At 44.2% G+C, this 22,361-nt stretch overlaps 1 protein-coding gene across 1 annotated transcript in view; it reads right to left on the bottom strand.

The window, feature by feature from the left end:
- Positions 1-22,361, bottom strand: part of LOC117247522 (IgGFc-binding protein-like) — a 77,445-nt gene that overhangs the window by 4,313 nt on the left and 50,771 nt on the right. The window contains exons 49-85 of the mRNA XM_078163686.1: positions 20,625-21,025; positions 19,955-20,531; positions 19,280-19,863; positions 18,513-19,065; positions 17,832-18,430; positions 17,402-17,559; positions 16,863-17,263; positions 16,504-16,700; positions 11,339-11,728; positions 11,059-11,216; positions 10,572-10,963; positions 10,207-10,403; positions 9,733-10,122; positions 9,453-9,610; positions 8,966-9,357; positions 8,601-8,797; positions 8,127-8,516; positions 7,847-8,004; positions 7,360-7,751; positions 6,995-7,191; positions 6,521-6,910; positions 6,241-6,398; positions 5,754-6,145; positions 5,389-5,585; positions 4,915-5,304; positions 4,635-4,792; positions 4,148-4,539; positions 3,783-3,979; positions 3,309-3,698; positions 3,029-3,186; positions 2,542-2,933; positions 2,177-2,373; positions 1,703-2,092; positions 1,423-1,580; positions 936-1,327; positions 571-767; positions 91-486 (exon numbers count right to left, since the gene is read on the bottom strand). Of these exons, the coding sequence (XP_078019812.1) occupies positions 91-486; positions 571-767; positions 936-1,327; positions 1,423-1,580; positions 1,703-2,092; positions 2,177-2,373; positions 2,542-2,933; positions 3,029-3,186; positions 3,309-3,698; positions 3,783-3,979; positions 4,148-4,539; positions 4,635-4,792; positions 4,915-5,304; positions 5,389-5,585; positions 5,754-6,145; positions 6,241-6,398; positions 6,521-6,910; positions 6,995-7,191; positions 7,360-7,751; positions 7,847-8,004; positions 8,127-8,516; positions 8,601-8,797; positions 8,966-9,357; positions 9,453-9,610; positions 9,733-10,122; positions 10,207-10,403; positions 10,572-10,963; positions 11,059-11,216; positions 11,339-11,728; positions 16,504-16,700; positions 16,863-17,263; positions 17,402-17,559; positions 17,832-18,430; positions 18,513-19,065; positions 19,280-19,863; positions 19,955-20,531; positions 20,625-21,025 (11,825 nt within the window). The remainder of the gene's footprint in view (positions 1-90; positions 487-570; positions 768-935; positions 1,328-1,422; positions 1,581-1,702; positions 2,093-2,176; positions 2,374-2,541; positions 2,934-3,028; positions 3,187-3,308; positions 3,699-3,782; positions 3,980-4,147; positions 4,540-4,634; positions 4,793-4,914; positions 5,305-5,388; positions 5,586-5,753; positions 6,146-6,240; positions 6,399-6,520; positions 6,911-6,994; positions 7,192-7,359; positions 7,752-7,846; positions 8,005-8,126; positions 8,517-8,600; positions 8,798-8,965; positions 9,358-9,452; positions 9,611-9,732; positions 10,123-10,206; positions 10,404-10,571; positions 10,964-11,058; positions 11,217-11,338; positions 11,729-16,503; positions 16,701-16,862; positions 17,264-17,401; positions 17,560-17,831; positions 18,431-18,512; positions 19,066-19,279; positions 19,864-19,954; positions 20,532-20,624; positions 21,026-22,361) is intronic.

Below are 22,361 nucleotides of genomic sequence, written 5' to 3'. Positions count from 1 at the left end.
GAGAGAGGCAGACAAGAGGCATATGTTGTAGGTCTGTGTTTACACAAGTCAGATATAGAATATTTGTCATCTGGAAAGTAGATTTTTTACCTTTACTCTTTTGTTGGGTCCAATCCTGACATGTGCACCCTCTGGATGATTTTTTAGGTATATATCCACCGCTGACACAAACGACACATGGCTGTTGCCACGGTGATTATTGGTGGCTATTACCTGAAAGTGAGTTTCACTGGTGCCGTGGCTCACACTCTCAGTAACAATGTAAGAGCATGTGCCCTGGAAATGAGCCAGTGCTCCGTCAAAGGTGATGTAGTGTGGGTCTCCCCACACGGTGCAGGTGGTCATATCATCAAAACAGCCCAGCTGGCCATTTTGGATGGTGCACTTTTGTGAAGAAGTGCAAGATGCAGCAGAACAGCGCAGGTCATTGGGAGCATGGCATTCGCATTGCTTGGAGCAACCTTCTGTCCAGAAGGATTCACCAGCCTGCAACATGAAAAAGAGTAAAGCACATGTTTCAATGGAAATGTTGCTCATTGCAACCTTAGTATTAAAAGGAATGTGACTTACATTGTAGTAGAAGCCCTCATATTGACAGCCACAGCTTCCCTCAGGGACACATCTCGTCCCACTCCTGAGAAAACCTTCATCACAGAAACATCCCTCAGAGCAACCCTGCTCACAGATGGCATCATTGGTGCTGGCACAGGTGTGACCACAGTCGGTACCACACAGCTCATAATGACTGTTGGCTGGACAGTCAAGTCCTTCATAAGTGAGGAAAGAAACAGTGACTATTAGATGATTATAATAACTTAAGTCCATTACCCACATTTGTGAGTAGACAGTTCACGAAGAGGTTGAGAAAAACACAGCAGATTGCTCATATTAATTTCTCCATTGATTTTAAATGAGAAATTGACAGGTTGACTTACTGCAGGTGGTGTTCTGTCTCCAAGGGCTGATTTGAACATTAGCAGACTGACAGGCACTGACGTATGTTTCAATGTCCGCACACAGGGCATCAGGTCCAGCCACACACACATCAAACACACAGCTCTTGAAATATGGCGCTGGGTCCACGTACTTATGGCAGACACTGAAGGGGCCATCAGCTGCCTGAATCACCTCACACTGGACTCTAGCAGGGAGCTCATTGGTGCATTGTGGACAGGAGGAGCCACACCCATCACTGCAGGTGTAGTCCCCTTCCACTTTCCAAGCTTTCCCAAACTCATCTGGAGTGGTGACCGTCGTTCCAGATGGGGTGTGGAACTCATCATTTGGATTTCCATTGAAGTTTCCACAGAGGCCACATGTTTTTCCTCTGCATTGATGACAATATGTTGATAGACTGAAGCAAATATATCATAATATAGATGTTTTACAATGTAAACGAAAGCATTCAAACATGGCAGATACCTGTAAGTTGAAGGTACAGAGATGGAGACTTCATACAATCCATCATACTTCACAGTCAGACCAAAATCAGCACTGAGATAAGTGTGAGATCCTCTTGCATAGATAGAAATACGAGTTCCATTCAAGAGAACAGGCAGGTTTTTAGTTTCTCCATTCACCTGTAACGTTGGAAAAACAGAGGTTGATGAGCAAGCATAGAACTGTATTTCTGGTGCAACTATCTGTTGCTTTTGAAAATGACATCTAATGTCAGCAAGGATTGAAAAGTTGTTGAACTCACTTGCACCACACCGTGACTTCCCCTCGACATGTGCACTTGATAGCCCCACACATTGACAAAAATTTCAGCTGTGACTGAAACTGTCAGCCCTTTCCATGGCTCGTTCTTAGCCTCCACTGAGAATCCATGGAGCCCAGCAGTGTCGCCACAAAGTGTGGCCAAAACATAACGGCAGGTTCCCTGGAAGTCGTAGGTCTTGTGGTCAAAGGTGATGTAGTGTGGGTCTCCCCACACGGTGCAGGTGGTCATATCATCAAAACAGCCCAGCTGGCCATTTTGGATGGTGCACTTTTGTGAAGAAGTGCAAGACGCAGCAGAACAGCGCAGGTCATTGGGAGCATGGCACTCACAATGTCGGGAGCAACCCACTGTCCAGAAGGATTCACCAGCCTGCAACATGAAAAAGAGTAAAGCACATGTTTCAATGGAAATGTTGCTCATTGCAACCTTAGTATTAAAAGGAATGTGACTTACAGTGTAGTAGAAGCCATCATATTGACAGCCACAGCTTCCCTCAGGGACACATCTCGTCCCACTCCTGAGAAAACCTTCATCACAGAAACATCCCTCAGAGCAACCCTGCTCACAGGTAGCATCATTGGAGCTGGCACAGGTGTGACCACAGTCGGTACCACACAGCTCATAATGACTGTTGGCTGGACAGTCAAGTCCTTCATAAGTGAGGAAAGAAACAGTGACTATTAGATAATTATAATAACTCAAGTCCATTACCCACATTTGTGAGTAGACAGTTCACGAAGAGGTTGAGAAAAACACAGCAGATTGCTCATATTAATTTCTCCATTGATTTTAAATGAGAAATTGACAGGTTGACTTACTGCAGGTGGTGTTCTGTCTCCAAGAGCTGATTTGAACGTTAGCAGACTGACAGGCACTGACGTATGTTTCAATGTCTGCACACAGGGCATCAGGTCCAGCCACACACACATCAAACACACAGCTCTTGAAATATGGCGCTGGGTCCACGTACTTATGGCAGACGCTGAAGGGGCCATCAGCTGCCTGAATCACCTCACACTGGACTCTAGCAGGGAGCTCATTGGTGCATTGTGGACAGGAGGAGCCACACCCATCACTGCAGGTGTAGTCCCCTTCCACTTTCCAAGCTTTCCCAAACTCATCTGGAGTGGTGACCGTCGTTCCAGATGGGGTGTGGAACTCATCATTTAGATTTCCATTGAAGTTTCCACAGAGGCCACATGTTTTTCCTCTGCATTGATGACAATATGTTGATAGACTGAAGCAAATATATCATAATATAGATGTTTTACAATGTAAACGAAAGCATTCAAACATGGCAGATACCTGTAAGTTGAAGGTACAGAGATGGAGACTTCATACAATCCATCGTACTTCACAGTCAGGCCAAAATCAGCACTGAGATAAGTGTGAGATCCTCTTGCATAGATAGAAATACGAGTTCCATTCAAGAGAACAGGCAGGTTTTTAGTTTCTCCATTCACCTGTAACGTTGGAAAAACAGAGGTTGATGAGCAAGCATAGAACTGTATTTCTGGTGCAACTATCTGTTGCTTTTGAAAATGACATCTAATGTCAGCAAGGATTGAAAAGTTGTTGAACTCACTTGCACCACACCGTGACTTCCCCTCGACATGTGCACTTGATAGCCCCACACATTGACAAAAACTTCAGCTGTGACTGAAACTGTCAGCCCTTTCCAGGGCTCGTTCTTAGCCTCCACTGAGAATCCATGGAGCCCAGCAGTGTCGCCACAAAGTGTGGCCAAAACATAACGGCAGGTTCCCTGGAAGTCGTAGGTCTTGTGATCAAAGGTGATGTAGTGTGGGTCTCCCCACACGGTGCAGGTGGTCATATCAACAAAACAGCCCAGCTGGCCGTTTTGGATGGTGCACTTTTGTGAAGAAGTGCAAGATGCAGCAGAACAGCGCAAGTCATTGGGAGCATGGCACTCACAGTGTCGGGAGCAACCTTCTGTCCAGAAGGATTCACCAGCCTGCAACATGAAAAAGAGTAAAGCACATGTTTCAATGGAAATGCTGCTCATTGCAACCTTAGTATTAAAAGGAATGTGACTTACATTGTAGTAGAAGCCCTCATATTGACAGCCACAGCTTCCCTCAGGGACACATCTCGTCCCACTCCTGAGAAAACCTTCATCACAGAAACATCCCTCAGAGCAACCCTGCTCACAGATGGCATCATTGGTGCTGGCACAGGTGTGACCACAGTTGGTACCACACAGCTCATAATGACTGTTGGCTGGACAGTCAAGTCCTTCATAAGTGAGGAAAGAAACAATGACTATTAGATGATTATAATAACTCAAGTCCATTACCCACATTTGTGAGTAGACAGTTCACGAAGAGGTTGAGAAAAACACAGCAGATTGCTCATATTAATTTCTCCATTGATTTTAAATGAGAAATTGACAGGTTGACTTACTGCAGGTGGTGTTCTGTCTCCAAGAGCTGATTTGAACATTAGCAGACTGACAGGCACTGACGTATGTTTCAATGTCCGCACACAGGGCATCAGGTCCAGCCACACACACATCAAACACACAGCTCTTGAAATATGGCGCTGGGTCCACGTACTTATGGCAGACGCTGAAGGGGCCATCAGCTGCCTGAATCACCTCACACTGGACTCTAGCAGGGAGCTCATTGGTGCATTGTGGACAGGAGGAGCCACACCCATCACTGCAGGTGTAGTCCCCTTCCACTTTCCAAGCTTTCCCAAACTCATCAGGAGTGGTGACTGTCGTTCCAGATGGGGTGTGGAACTCATCATTTGGATTTCCATTGAAGTTTCCACAGAGGCCACATGTTTTTCCTCTGCATTGATGACAATATGTTGATAGACTGAAGCAAATATATCATAATATAGATGTTTTACAATGTAAACGAAAGCATTCAAACATGGCAGATACCTGTAAGTTGAAGGTACAGAGATGGAGACTTCATACAATCCATCGTACTTCACAGTCAGGCCAAAATCAGCACTGAGATAAGTGTGAGATCCTCTTGCATAGATAGAAATACGAGTTCCATTCAAGAGAACAGGCAGGTTTTTAGTTTCTCCATTCACCTGTAACGTTGGAAAAACAGAGGTTGATGAGCAAGCATAGAACTGTATTTCTGGTGCAACTATCTGTTGCTTTTGAAAATGACATCTAATGTCAGCAAGGATTGAAAAGTTGTTGAACTCACTTGCACCACACCGTGACTTCCCCTCGACATGTGCACTTGATAGCCCCACACATTGACAAAAACTTCAGCTGTGACTGAAACTGTCAGCCCTTTCCAGGGCTCGTTCTTAGCCTCCACTGAGAATCCATGGAGCCCAGCAGTGTCGCCACAAAGTGTGGCCAAAACATAACGGCAGGTTCCCTGGAAGTCGTAGGTCTTGTGATCAAAGGTGATGTAGTGTGGGTCTCCCCACACGGTGCAGGTGGTCATATCAACAAAACAGCCCAGCTGGCCGTTTTGGATGGTGCACTTTTGTGAAGAAGTGCAAGATGCAGCAGAACAGCGCAAGTCATTGGGAGCATGGCACTCACAGTGTCGGGAGCAACCTTCTGTCCAGAAGGATTCACCAGCCTGCAACATGAAAAAGAGTAAAGCACATGTTTCAATGGAAATGCTGCTCATTGCAACCTTAGTATTAAAAGGAATGTGACTTACATTGTAGTAGAAGCCCTCATATTGACAGCCACAGCTTCCCTCAGGGACACATCTCGTCCCACTCCTGAGAAAACCTTCATCACAGAAACATCCCTCAGAGCAACCCTGCTCACAGATGGCATCATTGGTGCTGGCACAGGTGTGACCACAGTCGGTACCACACAGCTCATAATGACTGTTGGCTGGACAGTCAAGTCCTTCATAAGTGAGGAAAGAAACAATGACTATTAGATGATTATAATAACTCAAGTCCATTACCCACATTTGTGAGTAGACAGTTCACGAAGAGGTTGAGAAAAACACAGCAGATTGCTCATATTAATTTCTCCATTGATTTTAAATGAGAAATTGACAGGTTGACTTACTGCAGGTGGTGTTCTGTCTCCAAGAGCTGATTTGAACATTAGCAGACTGACAGGCACTGACGTATGTTTCAATGTCCGCACACAGGGCATCAGGTCCAGCCACACACACATCAAACACACAGCTCTTGAAATATGGCGCTGGGTCCACGTACTTATGGCAGACGCTGAAGGGGCCATCAGCTGCCTGAATCACCTCACACTGGACTCTAGCAGGGAGCTCATTGGTGCATTGTGGACAGGAGGAGCCACACCCATCACTGCAGGTGTAGTCCCCTTCCACTTTCCAAGCTTTCCCAAACTCATCAGGAGTGGTGACTGTCGTTCCAGATGGGGTGTGGAACTCATCATTTGGATTTCCATTGAAGTTTCCACAGAGGCCACATGTTTTTCCTCTGCATTGATGACAATATGTTGATAGACTGAAGCAAATATATCATAATATAGATGTTTTACAATGTAAACGAAAGCATTCAAACATGGCAGATACCTGTAAGTTGAAGGTACAGAGATGGAGACTTCATACAATCCATCGTACTTCACAGTCAGGCCAAAATCAGCACTGAGATAAGTGTGAGATCCTCTTGCATAGATAGAAATACGAGTTCCATTCAAGAGAACAGGCAGGTTTTTAGTTTCTCCATTCACCTGTAACGTTGGAAAAACAGAGGTTGATGAGCAAGCATAGAACTGTATTTCTGGTGCAACTATCTGTTGCTTTTGAAAATGACATCTAATGTCAGCAAGGATTGAAAAGTTGTTGAACTCACTTGCACCACACCGTGACTTCCCCTCGACATGTGCACTTGATAGCCCCACACATTGACAAAAACTTCAGCTGTGACTGAAACTGTCAGCCCTTTCCAGGGCTCGTTCTTAGCCTCCACTGAGAATCCATGGAGCCCAGCAGTGTCGCCGCAAAGTGTGGCCAAAACATAACGGCAGGTTCCCTGGAAGTTGTAGGTCTTGTGATCAAAGGTGATGTAGTGTGGGTCTCCCCACACGGTGCAGGTGGTCATATCATCAAAACAGCCCAGCTGGCCATTTTGGATGGTGCACTTTTGTGAAGAAGTGCAAGACGCAGCAGAACAGCGCAGGTCATTGGGAGCATGGCACTCACAATGTTGGGAGCAACCTTCTGTCCAGAAGGATTCACCAGCCTGCAACATGAAAAAGAGTAAAGCACATGTTTCAATGGAAATGTTGCTCATTGCAATCTTAGTATTAAAAGGAATGTGACTTACATTGTAGTAGAATCCATCATATTGACAGCCACAGCTTCCCTCAGGGACACATCTCGTCCCACTCCTGAGAAAACCTTCATCACAGAAACATCCCTCAGAGCAACCCTGCTCACAGATGGCATCATTGGTGCTGGCACAGGTGTGACCACAGTCGGTACCACACAGCTCATAATGACTGTTGGCTGGACAGTCAAGTCCTTCATAAGTGAGGAAAGAAACAGTGACTATTAGATGATTATAATAACTCAAGTCCATTACCCACATTTGTGAGTAGACAGTTCACGAAGAGGTTGAGAAAAACACAGCAGATTGCTCATATTAATTTCTCCATTGATTTTAAATGAGAAATTGACAGGTTGACTTACTGCAGGTGGTGTTCTGTCTCCAAGAGCTGATTTGAACGTTAGCAGACTGACAGGCACTGACGTATGTTTCAATGTCCGCACACAGGGCATCAGGTCCAGCCACACACACATCAAACACACAGCTCTTGAAATATGGCGCTGGGTCCACGTACTTATGGCAGACGCTGAGGGGGCCATCAGCTGCCTGAATCACCTCACACTGGACTCTAGCAGGGAGCTCATTGGTGCATTGTGGACAGGAGGAGCCACACCCATCACTGCAGGTGTAGTCCCCTTCCACTTTCCAAGCTTTCCCAAACTCATCTGGAGTGGTGACTGTCGTTCCAGATGGGGTGTGGAACTCATCATTTGGATTTCCATTGAAGTTTCCACAGAGGCCACATGTTTTTCCTCTGCATTGATGACAATATGTTGATAGACTGAAGCAAATATATCATAATATAGATGTTTTACAATGTAAACGAAAGCATTCAAACATGGCAGATACCTGTAAGTTGAAGGTACAGAGATGGAGACTTCATACAATCCATCGTACTTCACAGTCAGGCCAAAATCAGCACTGAGATAAGTGTGAGATCCTCTTGCATAGATAGAAATACGAGTTCCATTCAAGAGAACAGGCAGGTTTTTAGTTTCTCCATTCACCTGTAACGTTGGAAAAACAGAGGTTGATGAGCAAGCATAGAACTGTATTTCTGGTGCAACTATCTGTTGCTTTTGAAAATGACATCTAATGTCAGCAAGGATTGAAAAGTTGTTGAACTCACTTGCACCACACCGTGACTTCCCCTCGACATGTGCACTTGATAGCCCCACACATTGACAAAAACTTCAGCTGTGACTGAAACTGTCAGCCCTTTCCAGGGCTCGTTCTTAGCCTCCACTGAGAATCCATGGAGCCCAGCAGTGTCGCCACAAAGTGTGGCCAAAACATAACGGCAGGTTCCCTGGAAGTCGTAGGTCTTGTGATCAAAGGTGATGTAGTGTGGGTCTCCCCACACGGTGCAGGTGGTCATATCATCAAAACAGCCCAGCTGGCCATTTTGGATGGTGCACTCTTGTGAAGAAGTGCAAGATGCAGCAGAACAGCGCAGGTCATTGGGAGCATGGCACTCACAGTGTCGGGAGCAACCTTCTGTCCAGAAGGATTCACCAGCCTGCAACATGAAAAAGAGTAAAGCACATGTTTCAATGGAAATGCTGCTCATTGCAACCTTAGTATTAAAAGGAATGTGACTTACATTGTAGTAGAATCCATCATATTGACAGCCACAGCTTCCCTCAGGGACACATCTCGTCCCACTCCTGGGAAAACCTTCATCACAGAAACATCCCTCAGAGCAACCCTGCTCACAGGTAGCATCATTGGTGCTGGCACAGGTGTGACCACAGTTGGTACCACACAGCTCATAATGACTGTTGGCTGGACAGTCAAGTCCTTCATAAGTGAGGAAAGAAACAGTGACTATTAGATGATTATAATAACTCAAGTCCATTACCCACATTTGTGAGTAGACAGTTCACGAAGAGGTTGAGAAAAACACAGCAGATTGCTCATATTAATTTCTCCATTGATTTTAAATGAGAAATTGACAGGTTGACTTACTGCAGGTGGTGTTCTGTCTCCAAGAGCTGATTTGAACGTTAGCAGACTGACAGGCACTGACGTATGTTTCAATGTCCGCACACAGGGCATCAGGTCCAGCCACACACACATCAAACACACAGCTCTTGAAATATGGCGCTGGGTCCACGTACTTATGGCAGACGCTGAAGGGGCCATCAGCTGCCTGAATCACCTCACACTGGACTCTAGCAGGGAGCTCATTGGTGCATTGCGGACAGGAGGAGCCACACCCATCACTGCAGGTGTAGTCGCCTTCCACTTTCCAAGCTTTCCCAAACTCATCTGGAGTGGTGACTGTCGTTCCAGATGGGGTGTGGAACTCATCATTTGGATTTCCATTGAAGTTTCCACAGAGGCCACATGTTTTTCCTCTGCATTGATGACAATATGTTGATAGACTGAAGCAAATATATCATAATATAGATGTTTTACAATGTAAACGAAAGCATTCAAACATGGCAGATACCTGTAAGTTGAAGGTACAGAGATGGAGACTTCATACAATCCATCGTACTTCACAGTCAGGCCAAAATCAGCACTGAGATAAGTGTGAGATCCTCTTGCATAGATAGAAATACGAGTTCCATTCAAGAGAACAGGCAGGTTTTTAGTTTCTCCATTCACCTGTAACGTTGGAAAAACAGAGGTTGATGAGCAAGCATAGAACTGTATTTCTGGTGCAACTATCTGTTGCTTTTGAAAATGACATCTAATGTCAGCAAGGATTGAAAAGTTGTTGAACTCACTTGCACCACACCGTGACTTCCCCTCGACATGTGCACTTGATAGCCCCACACATTGACAAAAACTTCAGCTGTGACTGAAACTGTCAGCCCTTTCCAGGGCTCGTTCTTAGCCTCCACTGAGAATCCATGGAGCCCAGCAGTGTCGCCACAAAGTGTGGCCAAAACATAACGGCAGGTTCCCTGGAAGTCGTAGGTCTTGTGATCAAAGGTGATGTAGTGTGGGTCTCCCCACACAGTGCAGGTGGTCATATCATCAAAACAGCCCAGCTGGCCGTTTTGGATGGTGCACTTTTGTGAAGAAGTGCAAGACGCAGCAGAACAGCGCAGGTCATTGGGAGCATGGCACTCACAATGTCGGGAGCAACCTTCTGTCCAGAAGGATTCACCAGCCTGCAACATGAAAAAGAGTAAAGCACATGTTTCAATGGAAATGTTGCTCATTGCAATCTTAGTATTAAAAGGAATGTGACTTACATTGTAGTAGAATCCATCATATTGACAGCCACAGCTTCCCTCAGGGACACATCTCGTCCCACTCCTGAGAAAACCTTCATCACAGAAACATCCCTCAGAGCAACCCTGCTCACAGGTAGCATCATTGGTGCTGGCACAGGTGTGACCACAGTTGGTACCACACAGCTCATAATGACTGTTGGCTGGACAGTCAAGTCCTTCATAAGTGAGGAAAGAAACAGTGACTATTAGATGATTATAATAACTCAAGTCCATTACCCACATTTGTGAGTAGACAGTTCACGAAGAGGTTGAGAAAAACACAGCAGATTGCTCATATTAATTTCTCCATTGATTTTAAATGAGAAATTGACAGGTTGACTTACTGCAGGTGGTGTTCTGTCTCCAAGAGCTGATTTGAACGTTAGCAGACTGACAGGCACTGACGTATGTTTCAATGTCTGCACACAGGGCATCAGGTCCAGCCACACACACATCAAACACACAGCTCTTGAAATATGGCGCTGGGTCCACGTACTTATGGCAGACGCCGAAGGGGCCATCAGCTGCCTGAATCACCTCACACTGGACTCTAGCAGGGAGCTCATTGGTGCATTGTGGACAGGAGGAGCCACACCCATCACTGCAGGTGTAGTCCCCTTCCACTTTCCAAGCTTTCCCAAACTCATCTGGAGTGGTGACTGTTGTTCCAGATGGGGTGTGGAACTCATCATTTGGATTTCCATTGAAGTTTCCACAGAGGCCACATGTTTTTCCTCTGCATTGATGACAATATGTTGATAGATTGAAGCAAATATATCATAATATAGATGTTTTACAATGTAAACGAAAGCATTCAAACATGGCAGATACCTGTAAGTTGAAGGTACAGAGATGGAGACTTCATACAATCCATCGTACTTCACAGTCAGGCCAAAATCAGCACTGAGATAAGTGTGAGATCCTCTTGCATAGATAGAAATACGAGTTCCATTCAAGAGAACAGGCAGGTTTTTAGTTTCTCCATTCACCTGTAACGTTGGAAAAACAGAGGTTGATGAGCAAACATAGAACTGTATTTCTGGTGTAACTATCTGTTGCTTTTGAAAATGACATCTAATGTCAGCAAGGATTGAAAAGTTGTTGAACTCACTTGCACCACACCATGGCTTCCCCTCGACATGTGCACTTGATAGCCCCACACATTGACAAAAACTTCAGCTGTGACTGAAACTGTCAGCCCTTTCCATGGCTCGTTCTTAGCCTCCACTGAGAATCCATGGAGCCCAGCAGTGTCGCCACAAAGTGTGGCCAAAACATAACGGCAGGTTCCCTGGAAGTCGTAGGTCTTGTGATCAAAGGTGATGTAGTGTGGGTCTCCCCACACGGTGCAGGTGGTCATATCATCAAAACAGCCCAGCTGGCCATTTTGGATGGTGCACTTTTGTGAAGAAGTGCAAGACGCAGCAGAACAGCGCAGGTCATTGGGAGCATGGCACTCACAATGTCGGGAGCAACCTTCTGTCCAGAAGGACTCATCAGCCTGTAACAGGCAAGAAAAACAGATACATAGCACATATGCCAAACCAGTCAATGGCCCTTATTTCACAGCAGACATTTTGACATGTTAATGACGACTGCAATTAATTCACTGTGACTGGTCAATCTTCCTGGAGGCACTCTCAGTGGAGCAGAGCCAATAAGGAGTTCCACTTCTGCTTTTCCTGCTACGAGTCAAAACGTCTGCCTTGAAAAAGGTCTGTGGGCTATCAAGTTACTATTTCTCCCATAGTAATTGAACTATTGGGGGTAAAGTAGGCTGTTCATTCTGTGTGTTACTTTTTGTTTCTTACACAGAGCATGACCGCATGACCATTAGACAGTTTTTCACCATTTTTGTAGCCCCTTACTTTTTGTTGGGCAGTTTTGCCGGCAAGCTGCGAGCATTTAAATACACAGAGCCCAATTAGCGAGTTGATCCGAGGTGCCCAATTTTCTGCCTTGTAGTAGGGTAGTCATATTGGCGGAACCTTTTTGGTTAAAACAGAACGAGGCTGCCTTCCGCCATGGGAGGGGTTGTTGCTGACTTGTGGGGGGAGCTGTTGATGATGCCGCACGTGCGACCCACTGGTGGTGGATAAACGGGAAACAGCTGATAGCAGGAATGAGCAGGCAGTACTCGTAGCAAGAGGGAAACGCAAACCTGACAGATGCTGTAAAGATGAGCAACTGAGGAGACAAGGAATTGCGCGCCCTCCTTGTCCTCGCAAATGAAGAGGCCATTAACCGGCAGATGATGGGGACGGTGAAGGACGGGCCAACTTATGAGAGAATCTTCGAAAGACTGACCAGCCGCGGCTTCCTTCGGACTACGTCACCATTTACGCCACACGCTGAGCTACGCGTTTTGTTATTTGCTCACATCCCCCATTGCCCTGTAAAAGGCACATTCTGTATTAACAAAAGTAGGCAGGCGGCATTTTGCCGCACTCCTTGATTTTGCTTTTATACTGCCAATGCTGAACGAAGACTGATTGGGCTTTCCTGCAAGTTTGCACAATTCCTGTCTAAAAAGGGCTTGTGTCTAGAATTTTTTGGGTGGGTCAGAAATCATGGCTTTATGATGCACTGGAGCCATCCTTAAATTATACCATGGTCTGGGTCAATACCCGATTCTGATTTACTGAAGGATGTCCTTTAAAAAACTGAGTATGTACACTCACTAAGTAGTTCTGGTGAAACTGTGTTCACTGCTCTACACTGATGTGCTGGCTACATAATTGTATCAGCCTCTATCTAATATGGATAAGGGACACAGTCAAAGCCTCTGCTTACAATGAATTTCCAACACGGAGTGTAGTCTTCAGTGCCTCATTCTCTAAACACCACAGGATGAAGAATATAACACATGCACTGACCCTCTGAACTTAAGCAGTTATCTGAGATCCCACTCATTGTTCAATATGCTACCATTTGTGACCGTTGACTGTTGACATTGGCTTTGCTGGACTATTTGTCTAGTTAACAGCCTAATGTTGTGTTGTCTGCTGCTGTCATATTAACTATATTCAGGCTTTTTTTCATCCTTTAGTCCTTTTCTGACCATTTATCATTTAACTTAAATGCTATCTGTGGTAATAAGTTTCATTTTGTGGTGCAAAGTTTGTCAAGACAACCCATAATGTCGGCTAATTAACGATTGGCCTAATTAATCGCTCAGAACACACGTGAAGCGGAAGGATACATGGACAGTTAAAAGTCCCAGTGTTGTTCTACTCAGAGCCCTTGATATCGTGGAATGCTTCCTGTCCAATCAAAATGCTCGGTCGGAACTAACTGTTGTATGACAGTTGACACCACAACAAGCAACGTCTGAAGGTAGCGTCGGTCGAGCTCGTTAACGCACACGCCTTCAACGTCTGGAGAATAAAGTTTCTGCTTACTTTTTCACGATTTTGAAACCTAATTTTATATACTTGGCGATTTTTAATCGTTTAAAATTGCCTGGGCGATTAATAACACACTTTCTGTGCTGTGACAGCCTCAGAACACATTTATTTTTGCTTCACTCGGACAGCAACGTTCAGCTAACTGAAGACAGGTTTGGGACCCCACCCACCACCTACATGACAGCTATCTTAGCTAACGTTAACTTACCGTTATTAAACTAGCAAAAGACCGAGGCAAAAAATATGGCTAACTTTAACTTGAACTCATGTTTTTCTTTCTCACCCTGCCATTCGGTGAAAGCACAACTTTTTTGGGCCATGCTGTCGAAGTTTCCCGGAGCAGCTGATAAAAACTGTAAATAAAGCTAGCAATGCTATGTTGCTAACATGGGACGGATAAATAAGAGTCCTAGCCTTAACAGGTGTCGGATACCTCGTCTGTACCGCGGGTATATTCTTCAAAACATTACAACAACAATCAGAGATTTCAGCTATGGATCCTACATTATCGGATGATGCTGCTCATTAAGTTACTACTACAAGCGTGGACGTGGAGAAAGTAAACACAAACACGAGTGGAGTGTCTCCTGTGACAGATGTCAGAGGTAAATATGACAACAACCTGCTGCTGTGACTCCGTTCATATTTGTCATAGTGACCACTGACCAGCCTGGATTAAACTTTTCCACACAGTTCAGTGGAGGATGAAGGTCAATGGAAAATGACTTTATTACTGGTGTCTTGGATCATCATGGAGTCAGTGGACACATGAGGGGACCCTCAACAACCTCAAGAGAGGAGGTCAGTCATTTTTATTTTCTGTAGTTCTTCATGTCTTTGTGTGTGCCTGTGCTTCTACACCCGCCGTGGTGATCTTGTGGTATTAATCATCATTTGATTAAGATGTCTGTCATGCTTCTGCCTAGTGCACCCACTGTAGTTTGCTTTATGCTTTCCTTCTGTGTTTGGCGTTGCTGGGCTTTATGTTATGACGTGCTCAGATTTATTCTGCTTGAAAAGTAACGGTTAGTTAAAGTGTACGTTTGTGTTTAGTGGTTTATGTGCTTTATGCTTATTCTGCCTGGTAGATTTATCTAAAGTGCATTTATTTTAGTGTCTAATTGATACGATGAATGGATTTTAAATGTGATTTTATATTGGAATGGGAAGTCCAGCATCATAAGACACAGTATTCAGCTCTGCTGTGTTCTGCTCCATCAGTTTAAACCTTTCTCTTACTCTCTGAACTATTGTCTCTCCATGGATGACATTCATTTGAACTCTGATTTAGGGGACACCATGGGTCATAATGTGCAATATACATGGACAAAGTTACTGAACCTTTTCAATTAACCGTAAACAGTTAGCTGTACTAAGATTTAATGTTGTACATACATAAATATATGCCACTTCTCATATATTTGTGGTCTTTACCATTGATTTATAGCTTGTGTTTGATATTGTATACATTTGGGACTGTAGGCCAGTGGTTCGCAACTGGTGGGTCACATCCCTAAAGTGGTTCGTGGGTCCATTCCAAATGGACCGCAAGTGACTCACGAACCTGTCATGTTTGTATAAAACACACTTTATTTTTAAGTATAGTGAATTTCTGGCCCACAGCTTTTTTTTAAAGTGCATTTTTCTGCTGTAGAGTCAGTGATAAACAGACAGCTACTTGATAGAGACAGCAAACTAGCTCGACTACATGGCCAAACGCAAGTATGATGCTGACTATATTAAACTGTGTGGACCTTGAACTAATGACTAAGGAGAAATCTGGACCCCGTGGCTGAACCATTGCCTTAGGCTATCTTCAACCAGTTTCAACATTTCTGGCATTGTCAATCTTTATTGTTTAGGCCTATGTGTTGTCATTATTTGCCCTCCATACATTTGCACTCTTTCCAAATCTGTACTGCAACTTCTGCACAATAGTTTTTTTTGGGATGAATAACATTTTATCTCATCTCATCTCATCTCATCTCATCTTATCTCATTAGATGATAGGCTCCTCTCACATAGGGGAGCCTATCATCACAAAAGTCTTTACAAACATGCCTCTAGCTATTCTGTGATTGAGCAGAACAGTGGTTGGAGGACACCTTTTGAACCTATCTCTAAATGTGAAATGTTGGAGCCACAATAACATTCTTTGTATTTATTTTGATTCATGTTTAAATAATGGTGACTACATGTTAATAGATGCAGTGTTGCTGTTTGTACACAGGGTGGCGCACTAGAACAGGAAAATGCAGGTCATATAGGTAAGGTGCAGGTGATGAGCAGCAGGTGTGTGATAGAAGAAGCAAACAGTTTTTTGACTGTGTTAAGTGTGGCTGCATGAAGAGTTTGTAGTGTGTTGAAACTGAAATTGATGAATGGAATTTTACCTTTGACGGACACTTCACTGATAAGTGGAAACCTACCTGAGGTGAATTATGGACATACAGTGTTTTGCCTGTGTGAAGGTGAGCATGTGTTAAAATAAATGGATCACCGCACTCAACGAAACCTGACCAATTGGACATTGGTTTATTGTTGTTGCCCAGAACATGCATCCGAACAAGTTCTCCCCGTTCGCCCCTCAGGGGCCTTAAATGTAAAGTTTTTTATTGAAAGACTCTACATGAAATGTTGTTTACCTTAAAAGCTACAAAAAGGACAAGATTTGTTTTACTACCTACTGTGGTGAGCTGCAATTTTTGCAGCTGTAAGTTAGCATTCAGACCAAAAGTGAGGGGCTGCATTGGTAGTGGCTTGGTGCTTCAGGTACCGGTGAAACGCTAAACTACGATCTGTGAAGTTTACCATTCATTTTTTTGTCACATAGTAACTGTACATTTCTTAGTACTGAAATGTGACTTACATCATAGTAGAACCCATCATCTTGGCAGCCACAGCTTTCCACAGGGACACATCTTGTTCCACTCCTGAGAAAACCTTCGTCACAGAAACATCCCTCAGAGCAAACCTGCTCACAGGTGGCATCATTGGTGCTGGCACAGGTGTGACCACAGTCTGTACCACACAGCTCATAATGACTGTTGGCCGGACATTCAAGTGCTTTATAAGTTTGAAAAGAAATGGCGGTCATTGGATGGTTGTGTACTAATTATTTTTATCCATAGTTCTGATAGGTAATTCAGAAAAGACATCTTAGATTAATGGTTAATAGATTTTGTGATTTATTATAGTTTTAAACTATAAATTGATGGGTTGACTTACTGCAGGTGGTGTTCTGTCTCCAAGGGTAGATTCGAACATTAGCAGACTGACAGGCACTGACGTATGCCTCAATGGCCCTGCACAGGAGATCTTGCCCCTCATTTCCCGACACACACACATCAAACACACAGTCATTGAAATATGGCGCTGGGTCCACCTGCTCATGGCAGAAGCTGAGGGGGCCATCAGCTGCCTGAATCACCTCACACTTGGCTCTAGCAGGGAGGTCATTGGTGCATTGTGGACAGGAGGAGCCACACCCATCGCTGCAGGTGTAGTCTCCTTCCACTTTCCAAGCTTTCCCAAACTCATCTGGAGTGGTGACTATCATTCCAGATGGGGTGTGGAACTCATCATTTGGATTTCCATTGAAGTTTCCACAGAGGCCACAAATTTTTCCACTGCATTGATGACAATGGTTAAATATTTTCAGTGTCACAAGTCAGAAGAAAGATGGTTATTACATGACTTTATTTGAAAATGTAGTTTTTTAAGCCTGTCAAAGCATTGCAGTTTTAGCTCCAGTGAATAGAAGATACCTGTAATTTGCAGGTACAGAGATAAATACAGTACTATATCCATCGTAGGTGACACTTAAACCAAAATCAGCACTGACTAATACACGGGGTCCACTTGAATAGATTGACATCTGACCTCCATTCAAGACAATAGGTAAAGTTCTAGTTTCTCCATTCACCTAAAAAAGAAGTTTTGAAGGAACATTAGGTGTGTATTCTGCAACTTTTTTTGTATTGTTATTCTATTGACAGTCTCATAACAAATAATGCAAAAACAGATTGGCTTTTTTCTATGTAAGATAACATATACTTGCAATATTTTTTTAATTTTCTGTCTATATTATTTACATAGCCATGGAAATGGCTGTCAATTGGTTGCTAATTAGACTTAATCTAAATTATGCACAGAAATCATCTGATGAGAACATCAAACATTATTTTGGCAACTTACTTGAACCACACCACTTCTCTCCGTCGACATATGCACTTCATAGCCCCACACATGTACAAAAACTTCAGCTGTGATTGAAACTGGCAGCCCTCTCCATGGCTCATTCTTAGCCTCCACTGAAAATTGGTAGCGTTCATCAGTAGCATTACAAAGGGTCACCAGAGTATAGCGACAGGTTCCCTGGAAGTCATAGGCCTTTCCATCAAAGGTGAGGTAGTGAGGGTCTCCAGAGGCAGAGCAGCTGCCGTGAGGGTTGGGATGGCAGCCAAGCTCACCATCCACCACACGGCAGGACTCCTGGGGACCACAGGAGTTGGGGATACAGTGGACTGCCCCAGTAGTGCCATCGCAGGTACACAAGCTCTGACACTCCTCACCATCCCAGAACTGCTCTCCACCTTGCCAGTAGCTTCCTTGGTGATAGCAACCACAATGTGTTGGTGGCACGCACTGGTTGCCATTCAGGACAGAATCATCATTACACTGGCAACCCTCCTGGCACACAGTGTTACAGGCAAAAGGGAAAGAGAGGCTGGGGCAGGTGGAGGGACAAGACGTTCCGCAGACTTCATAATGGCTGTTTACAGGGCAGTTTTGCTCTACAGATAAACAAAATTCAGAAGTTATTATGTTATTTCTATACCATATCCAAGCTTAATCCAAAAAAGACATAGTGCTTACCACAGTCAGTTGCATTCCTCCAGTGTCCAAGGGCTACGCCCTGCTGTTGACACATTAGTGCATAATCTCGTAGGACCTCACATAGTGTTGAAGCTGGATCTTTAGAGGCCCTCATGATCTCCACACATGCATCCACATGCTGATGTGGGTCCACCTTGGCCCAACACTGGGCAAATGGCCCATGAGGTGAGCCAATAATACCACAGTACTCACTTGTATTGTAATTTGTTGTAGAATTCTGATTTACATTTTCCACACAGTGTGCAGCGAGGGAGCCATCTCGCCAACTGTCCCCAAAGTCCTGAGAGTTGTTGACCAGAATGCCATTGGGTGTGAGGAAGTCATCATGTGGGTTAGCATTGTAATTACCACAGAGTCCACCCAGTGAACCGCTGTAGGTAACAGGTGCAGTGACACGCACAAAGTGAGGCCAGACTGTCTGCACCGTTACACCAAAGGAGGTGCGAAGGATGATACTGTGAACACTGCTGTGGTAGATTTGGATTCGGTTGGATGCTGAGCTGAATGGAAGTCTGATCCGCTGACCGTCAACCTAAAGGGCCAGTTAGATTCATACTTTGTAGTTAACAAGATTTACACAAAGGTACTGTATATGCTGTTAAATATTCAGAAGAAAAACACTACTAATAATATTCATGTCACTAAACTTTTCTCACATATCAGCAATTAGTTTGTCACATTTGTCTTCATTAGTGTTAACATGTATCGCCTAGAATCACTGTTTTCAAAAAAGTCCACTCACTTACATGTACTCTGCTGCTACTTTCCATCTCAATGGACACGTGTTTGCCCTCTGCCTCGAACTTAAGCAACTGGGCAAAACCCTGCTGGCCTTTGGGCACTTTTTCTGCTGTCACCACAAAATGTGGGTGACTAGACAGTCCCATTACTTTGGCAACAGTCAATCGACACGCTCCAGGATAATGGTATATCAGTCCATCAAAAGTTTGATATGTTCCTGGGCCTCTTATCCAGCATGCTCCATAGTCATTAGGTCTGCACCCTCTTTCTCCCTCCTCAACCCTGCATGATTCAAATGGGCCACAACCATGGGAACGGCAAGTCATGGAGCCATAACTGCAGCTACAACGCCTCCCACAGTCCTCATCTAGTATTACAGTTTCTCCAGAGCGGTAGTAGCGACCCTCAAAGTTGCAGCCACACTCAGAATGAGGGACGCAGACCCCACCACTGAGAATGTAGCCTGAATTGCAGATGCAGCTCTCCTGGGGAGGGAGAGGACAGTTGTGTGTAGAATTGGGATTGACGCAGGTAGCTGGACATCCTGTGCCTTGGGACTCAAAGTGACTGTTGGCTGGGCAGGGGATTTCTAGACAAAACAAAACAACATTGATCTTTACGTAATGGACATTTTACCCAAAAGATTATTTGAAATAATGTTGATTGACGGACAGACATACCACAGAAGCCTTCTTTCCTCCAGCTTGGCAGCTGTATACCGTTCTGTTGACACTGACTTGCATAAGCACTTAGTGCTTGGCACAGAATGGGTTGGTACCCTCCTCCCACACACAGATCAAACACACAACTCTCCACAAAGGCCTGTGGGGGAAGTTGTTCATGGCAAGCGGCAAAAGGTCCAGAACTGTTCTGGAGGATACCACAATGAGCACTATCACTGTATAAAGCTTTCTGAGCCTCTGTGCAGGCAACACAGTCCAGACCTTCACACTGCGGTTCACAACCGGGCTCATCATCACCTGATGCTTGCCAACTGTTGGCAAAAACCACATCAGAGCTCACAAGCAAGCCTTCACGGGTCCGAAAGTCATCCTTGGGATCATTGTTGAAGTTTCCACACAGGCCACATGTTGCATTAAAGTAATTGTAGGGCACACTGATCCAGACATAATGATTTGTGTCATAAGACACCTCCAAGCCAAAGTCAGTACTGACGATCACAGAAAAACCTGACTCATAAACCTGGACCATGCCATTGCTAAGGGAGATGGGAGTGGCTGCAAAGTTTCCATTAACCTGTAAACATAACAGTAAGCAAAGACATAGTTGTAAAAATATGAACTAAATACAAATGGTACAGTAAGTGGAGACTTAGTTCTAATTGCTAACCTTAGCCTCACCACGACGTCCCTTGACAATCTCGATGGTTTCATTATAGACAAACACTTTGATCAGTCGTGTCCAGGAAACATGAGTGCTGCCCCTATGCTCGTTTTTGCCCTCTACTCTGTAGTAAGGCAAATACTGACCACATGGCTCAGAGAGAACATAGGTACAGGTGCCCTGAAAGTGAAAAACTGTGTCATCGAAGGTGTAGTAATGTGGATCACCACTTATGCTGCAGGTGCCTTTCTTCACTGTCTGGCAGGAGAACTGAAAGGCATCAGGTTGGCAGATTTGGGAAAAGGTGCAGGGTTGGCTGTGACACTGCAGGCCTGTTGAGGTGCAGGTGCACTTATATGCACAGGTACTGTCGCCCCAGAATGAGTCACCCAACTGTAGGGCTACACCTGGAAAAGAACAAGAAGGCAAAGGTCACTTAGCCCTGTAAAACCCACTGTTGCAAATTTACAACATCACTTTTAACAATTCTAAAAAAAGGCCTGCAAATGTTTTTTTTTCTCAAGACCACATTTACATAGTTAATGGGTCCTATTGTTTGTCCTCACAATGCTATTGGATAGAAGAAGTGTTTATAGGTCTGGTCATCTGGCCATGAACTCACTCTACCTGCAAACTTCCCATTGAGCTCATCTCCTTTTTTTGCATGACTGGATTTGTCAGGATTAAAGTAAGTAAAATTCCTTGAATATTTTTTTTGTGTTTATTACAATGTCTAGAACATGTACATATTTAGTTATTTTGGAAAACATTCATCAAATTTGATTTATAGCTTGTTATGTTTATGTTGTAATTCTACAACGTTGGGTCAGTGTGGTAGTCAAAATAGCCTGTGCTTCCTTACACATTACATAAGGTCACTGCACTTCTCACATGGTCACAAATTGAAAAAAAGTGCATGTGTTCCTTTAGTGATTCAGTAACATATAAAGAACTGCTTTGCCCATTACTACACCAAAGTGTAAAAACATCAGCTGGTTCAAACTAACTGATGACCAGAGGCTAATACAAAAGTGGTAAAGTGAGCTCAGCAGTGTGACATCATGTGGTATATAATATATATTTAAACAAGAGTTTAAACTGGAGAAGGATCTGTGGCATGAAAACAAAAAAGGCTGTTTGTAACTTTAGAGTAAATAACACCAGAAGTCCTGAAGTCAGTGAAGATGTGACGGGCTGGACAGAAACCAGAGGATCTGTAACCTCTGTGATGGTGATGACGATGATGATGATGGTGTGGGACATGAGTTTCATATTCAGTTTGAATGTCAGAATGAAGCTTAATGACTTCCAGAGAAAGGTATTAGCCAAAGTATTATTTGAACCGTCCATCTAAAGTCATCTGTTAACTGGGTGTTTTGTCTAAAGAACGTTCTTCCTCTGTTTGAGTAACATTGGTTGTACTTTGGCCACGCCGTGTGCCATCCTTCTGTTATTGTATGTAATGTGATATGGTCTTGAAAATGAAAATAAGAAACTGAATGTATTTGCCATCATCCAAAGGTTTTTATCACCTTAATTGGGATCAGTGGACCAACAGTATCTCTTTACCTCATGAATTTAACGATCCAGTGCCTGTTGCATTGTTCAGGGACAGGTGCGAATGGTCTTGAATGTGAACCTGTAAGTGCTCTGGGGGGATGCATGTGTTCCTTTTAGTATGATAAGCAGAGAGCATAATAGGCCAGCCAGACAGTATTGTTTGAATGTAGTAAACCACATTGA

This window comes from Epinephelus lanceolatus, chromosome 21, assembly GCF_041903045.1.
Source record: "Epinephelus lanceolatus isolate andai-2023 chromosome 21, ASM4190304v1, whole genome shotgun sequence".
In the NCBI taxonomy this organism is placed as follows: domain Eukaryota; kingdom Metazoa; phylum Chordata; class Actinopteri; order Perciformes; family Serranidae; genus Epinephelus; species Epinephelus lanceolatus.
Note: the sequence above shows the minus strand (reverse complement) of the source record. Positions and strands in the feature narration are given on the sequence as shown.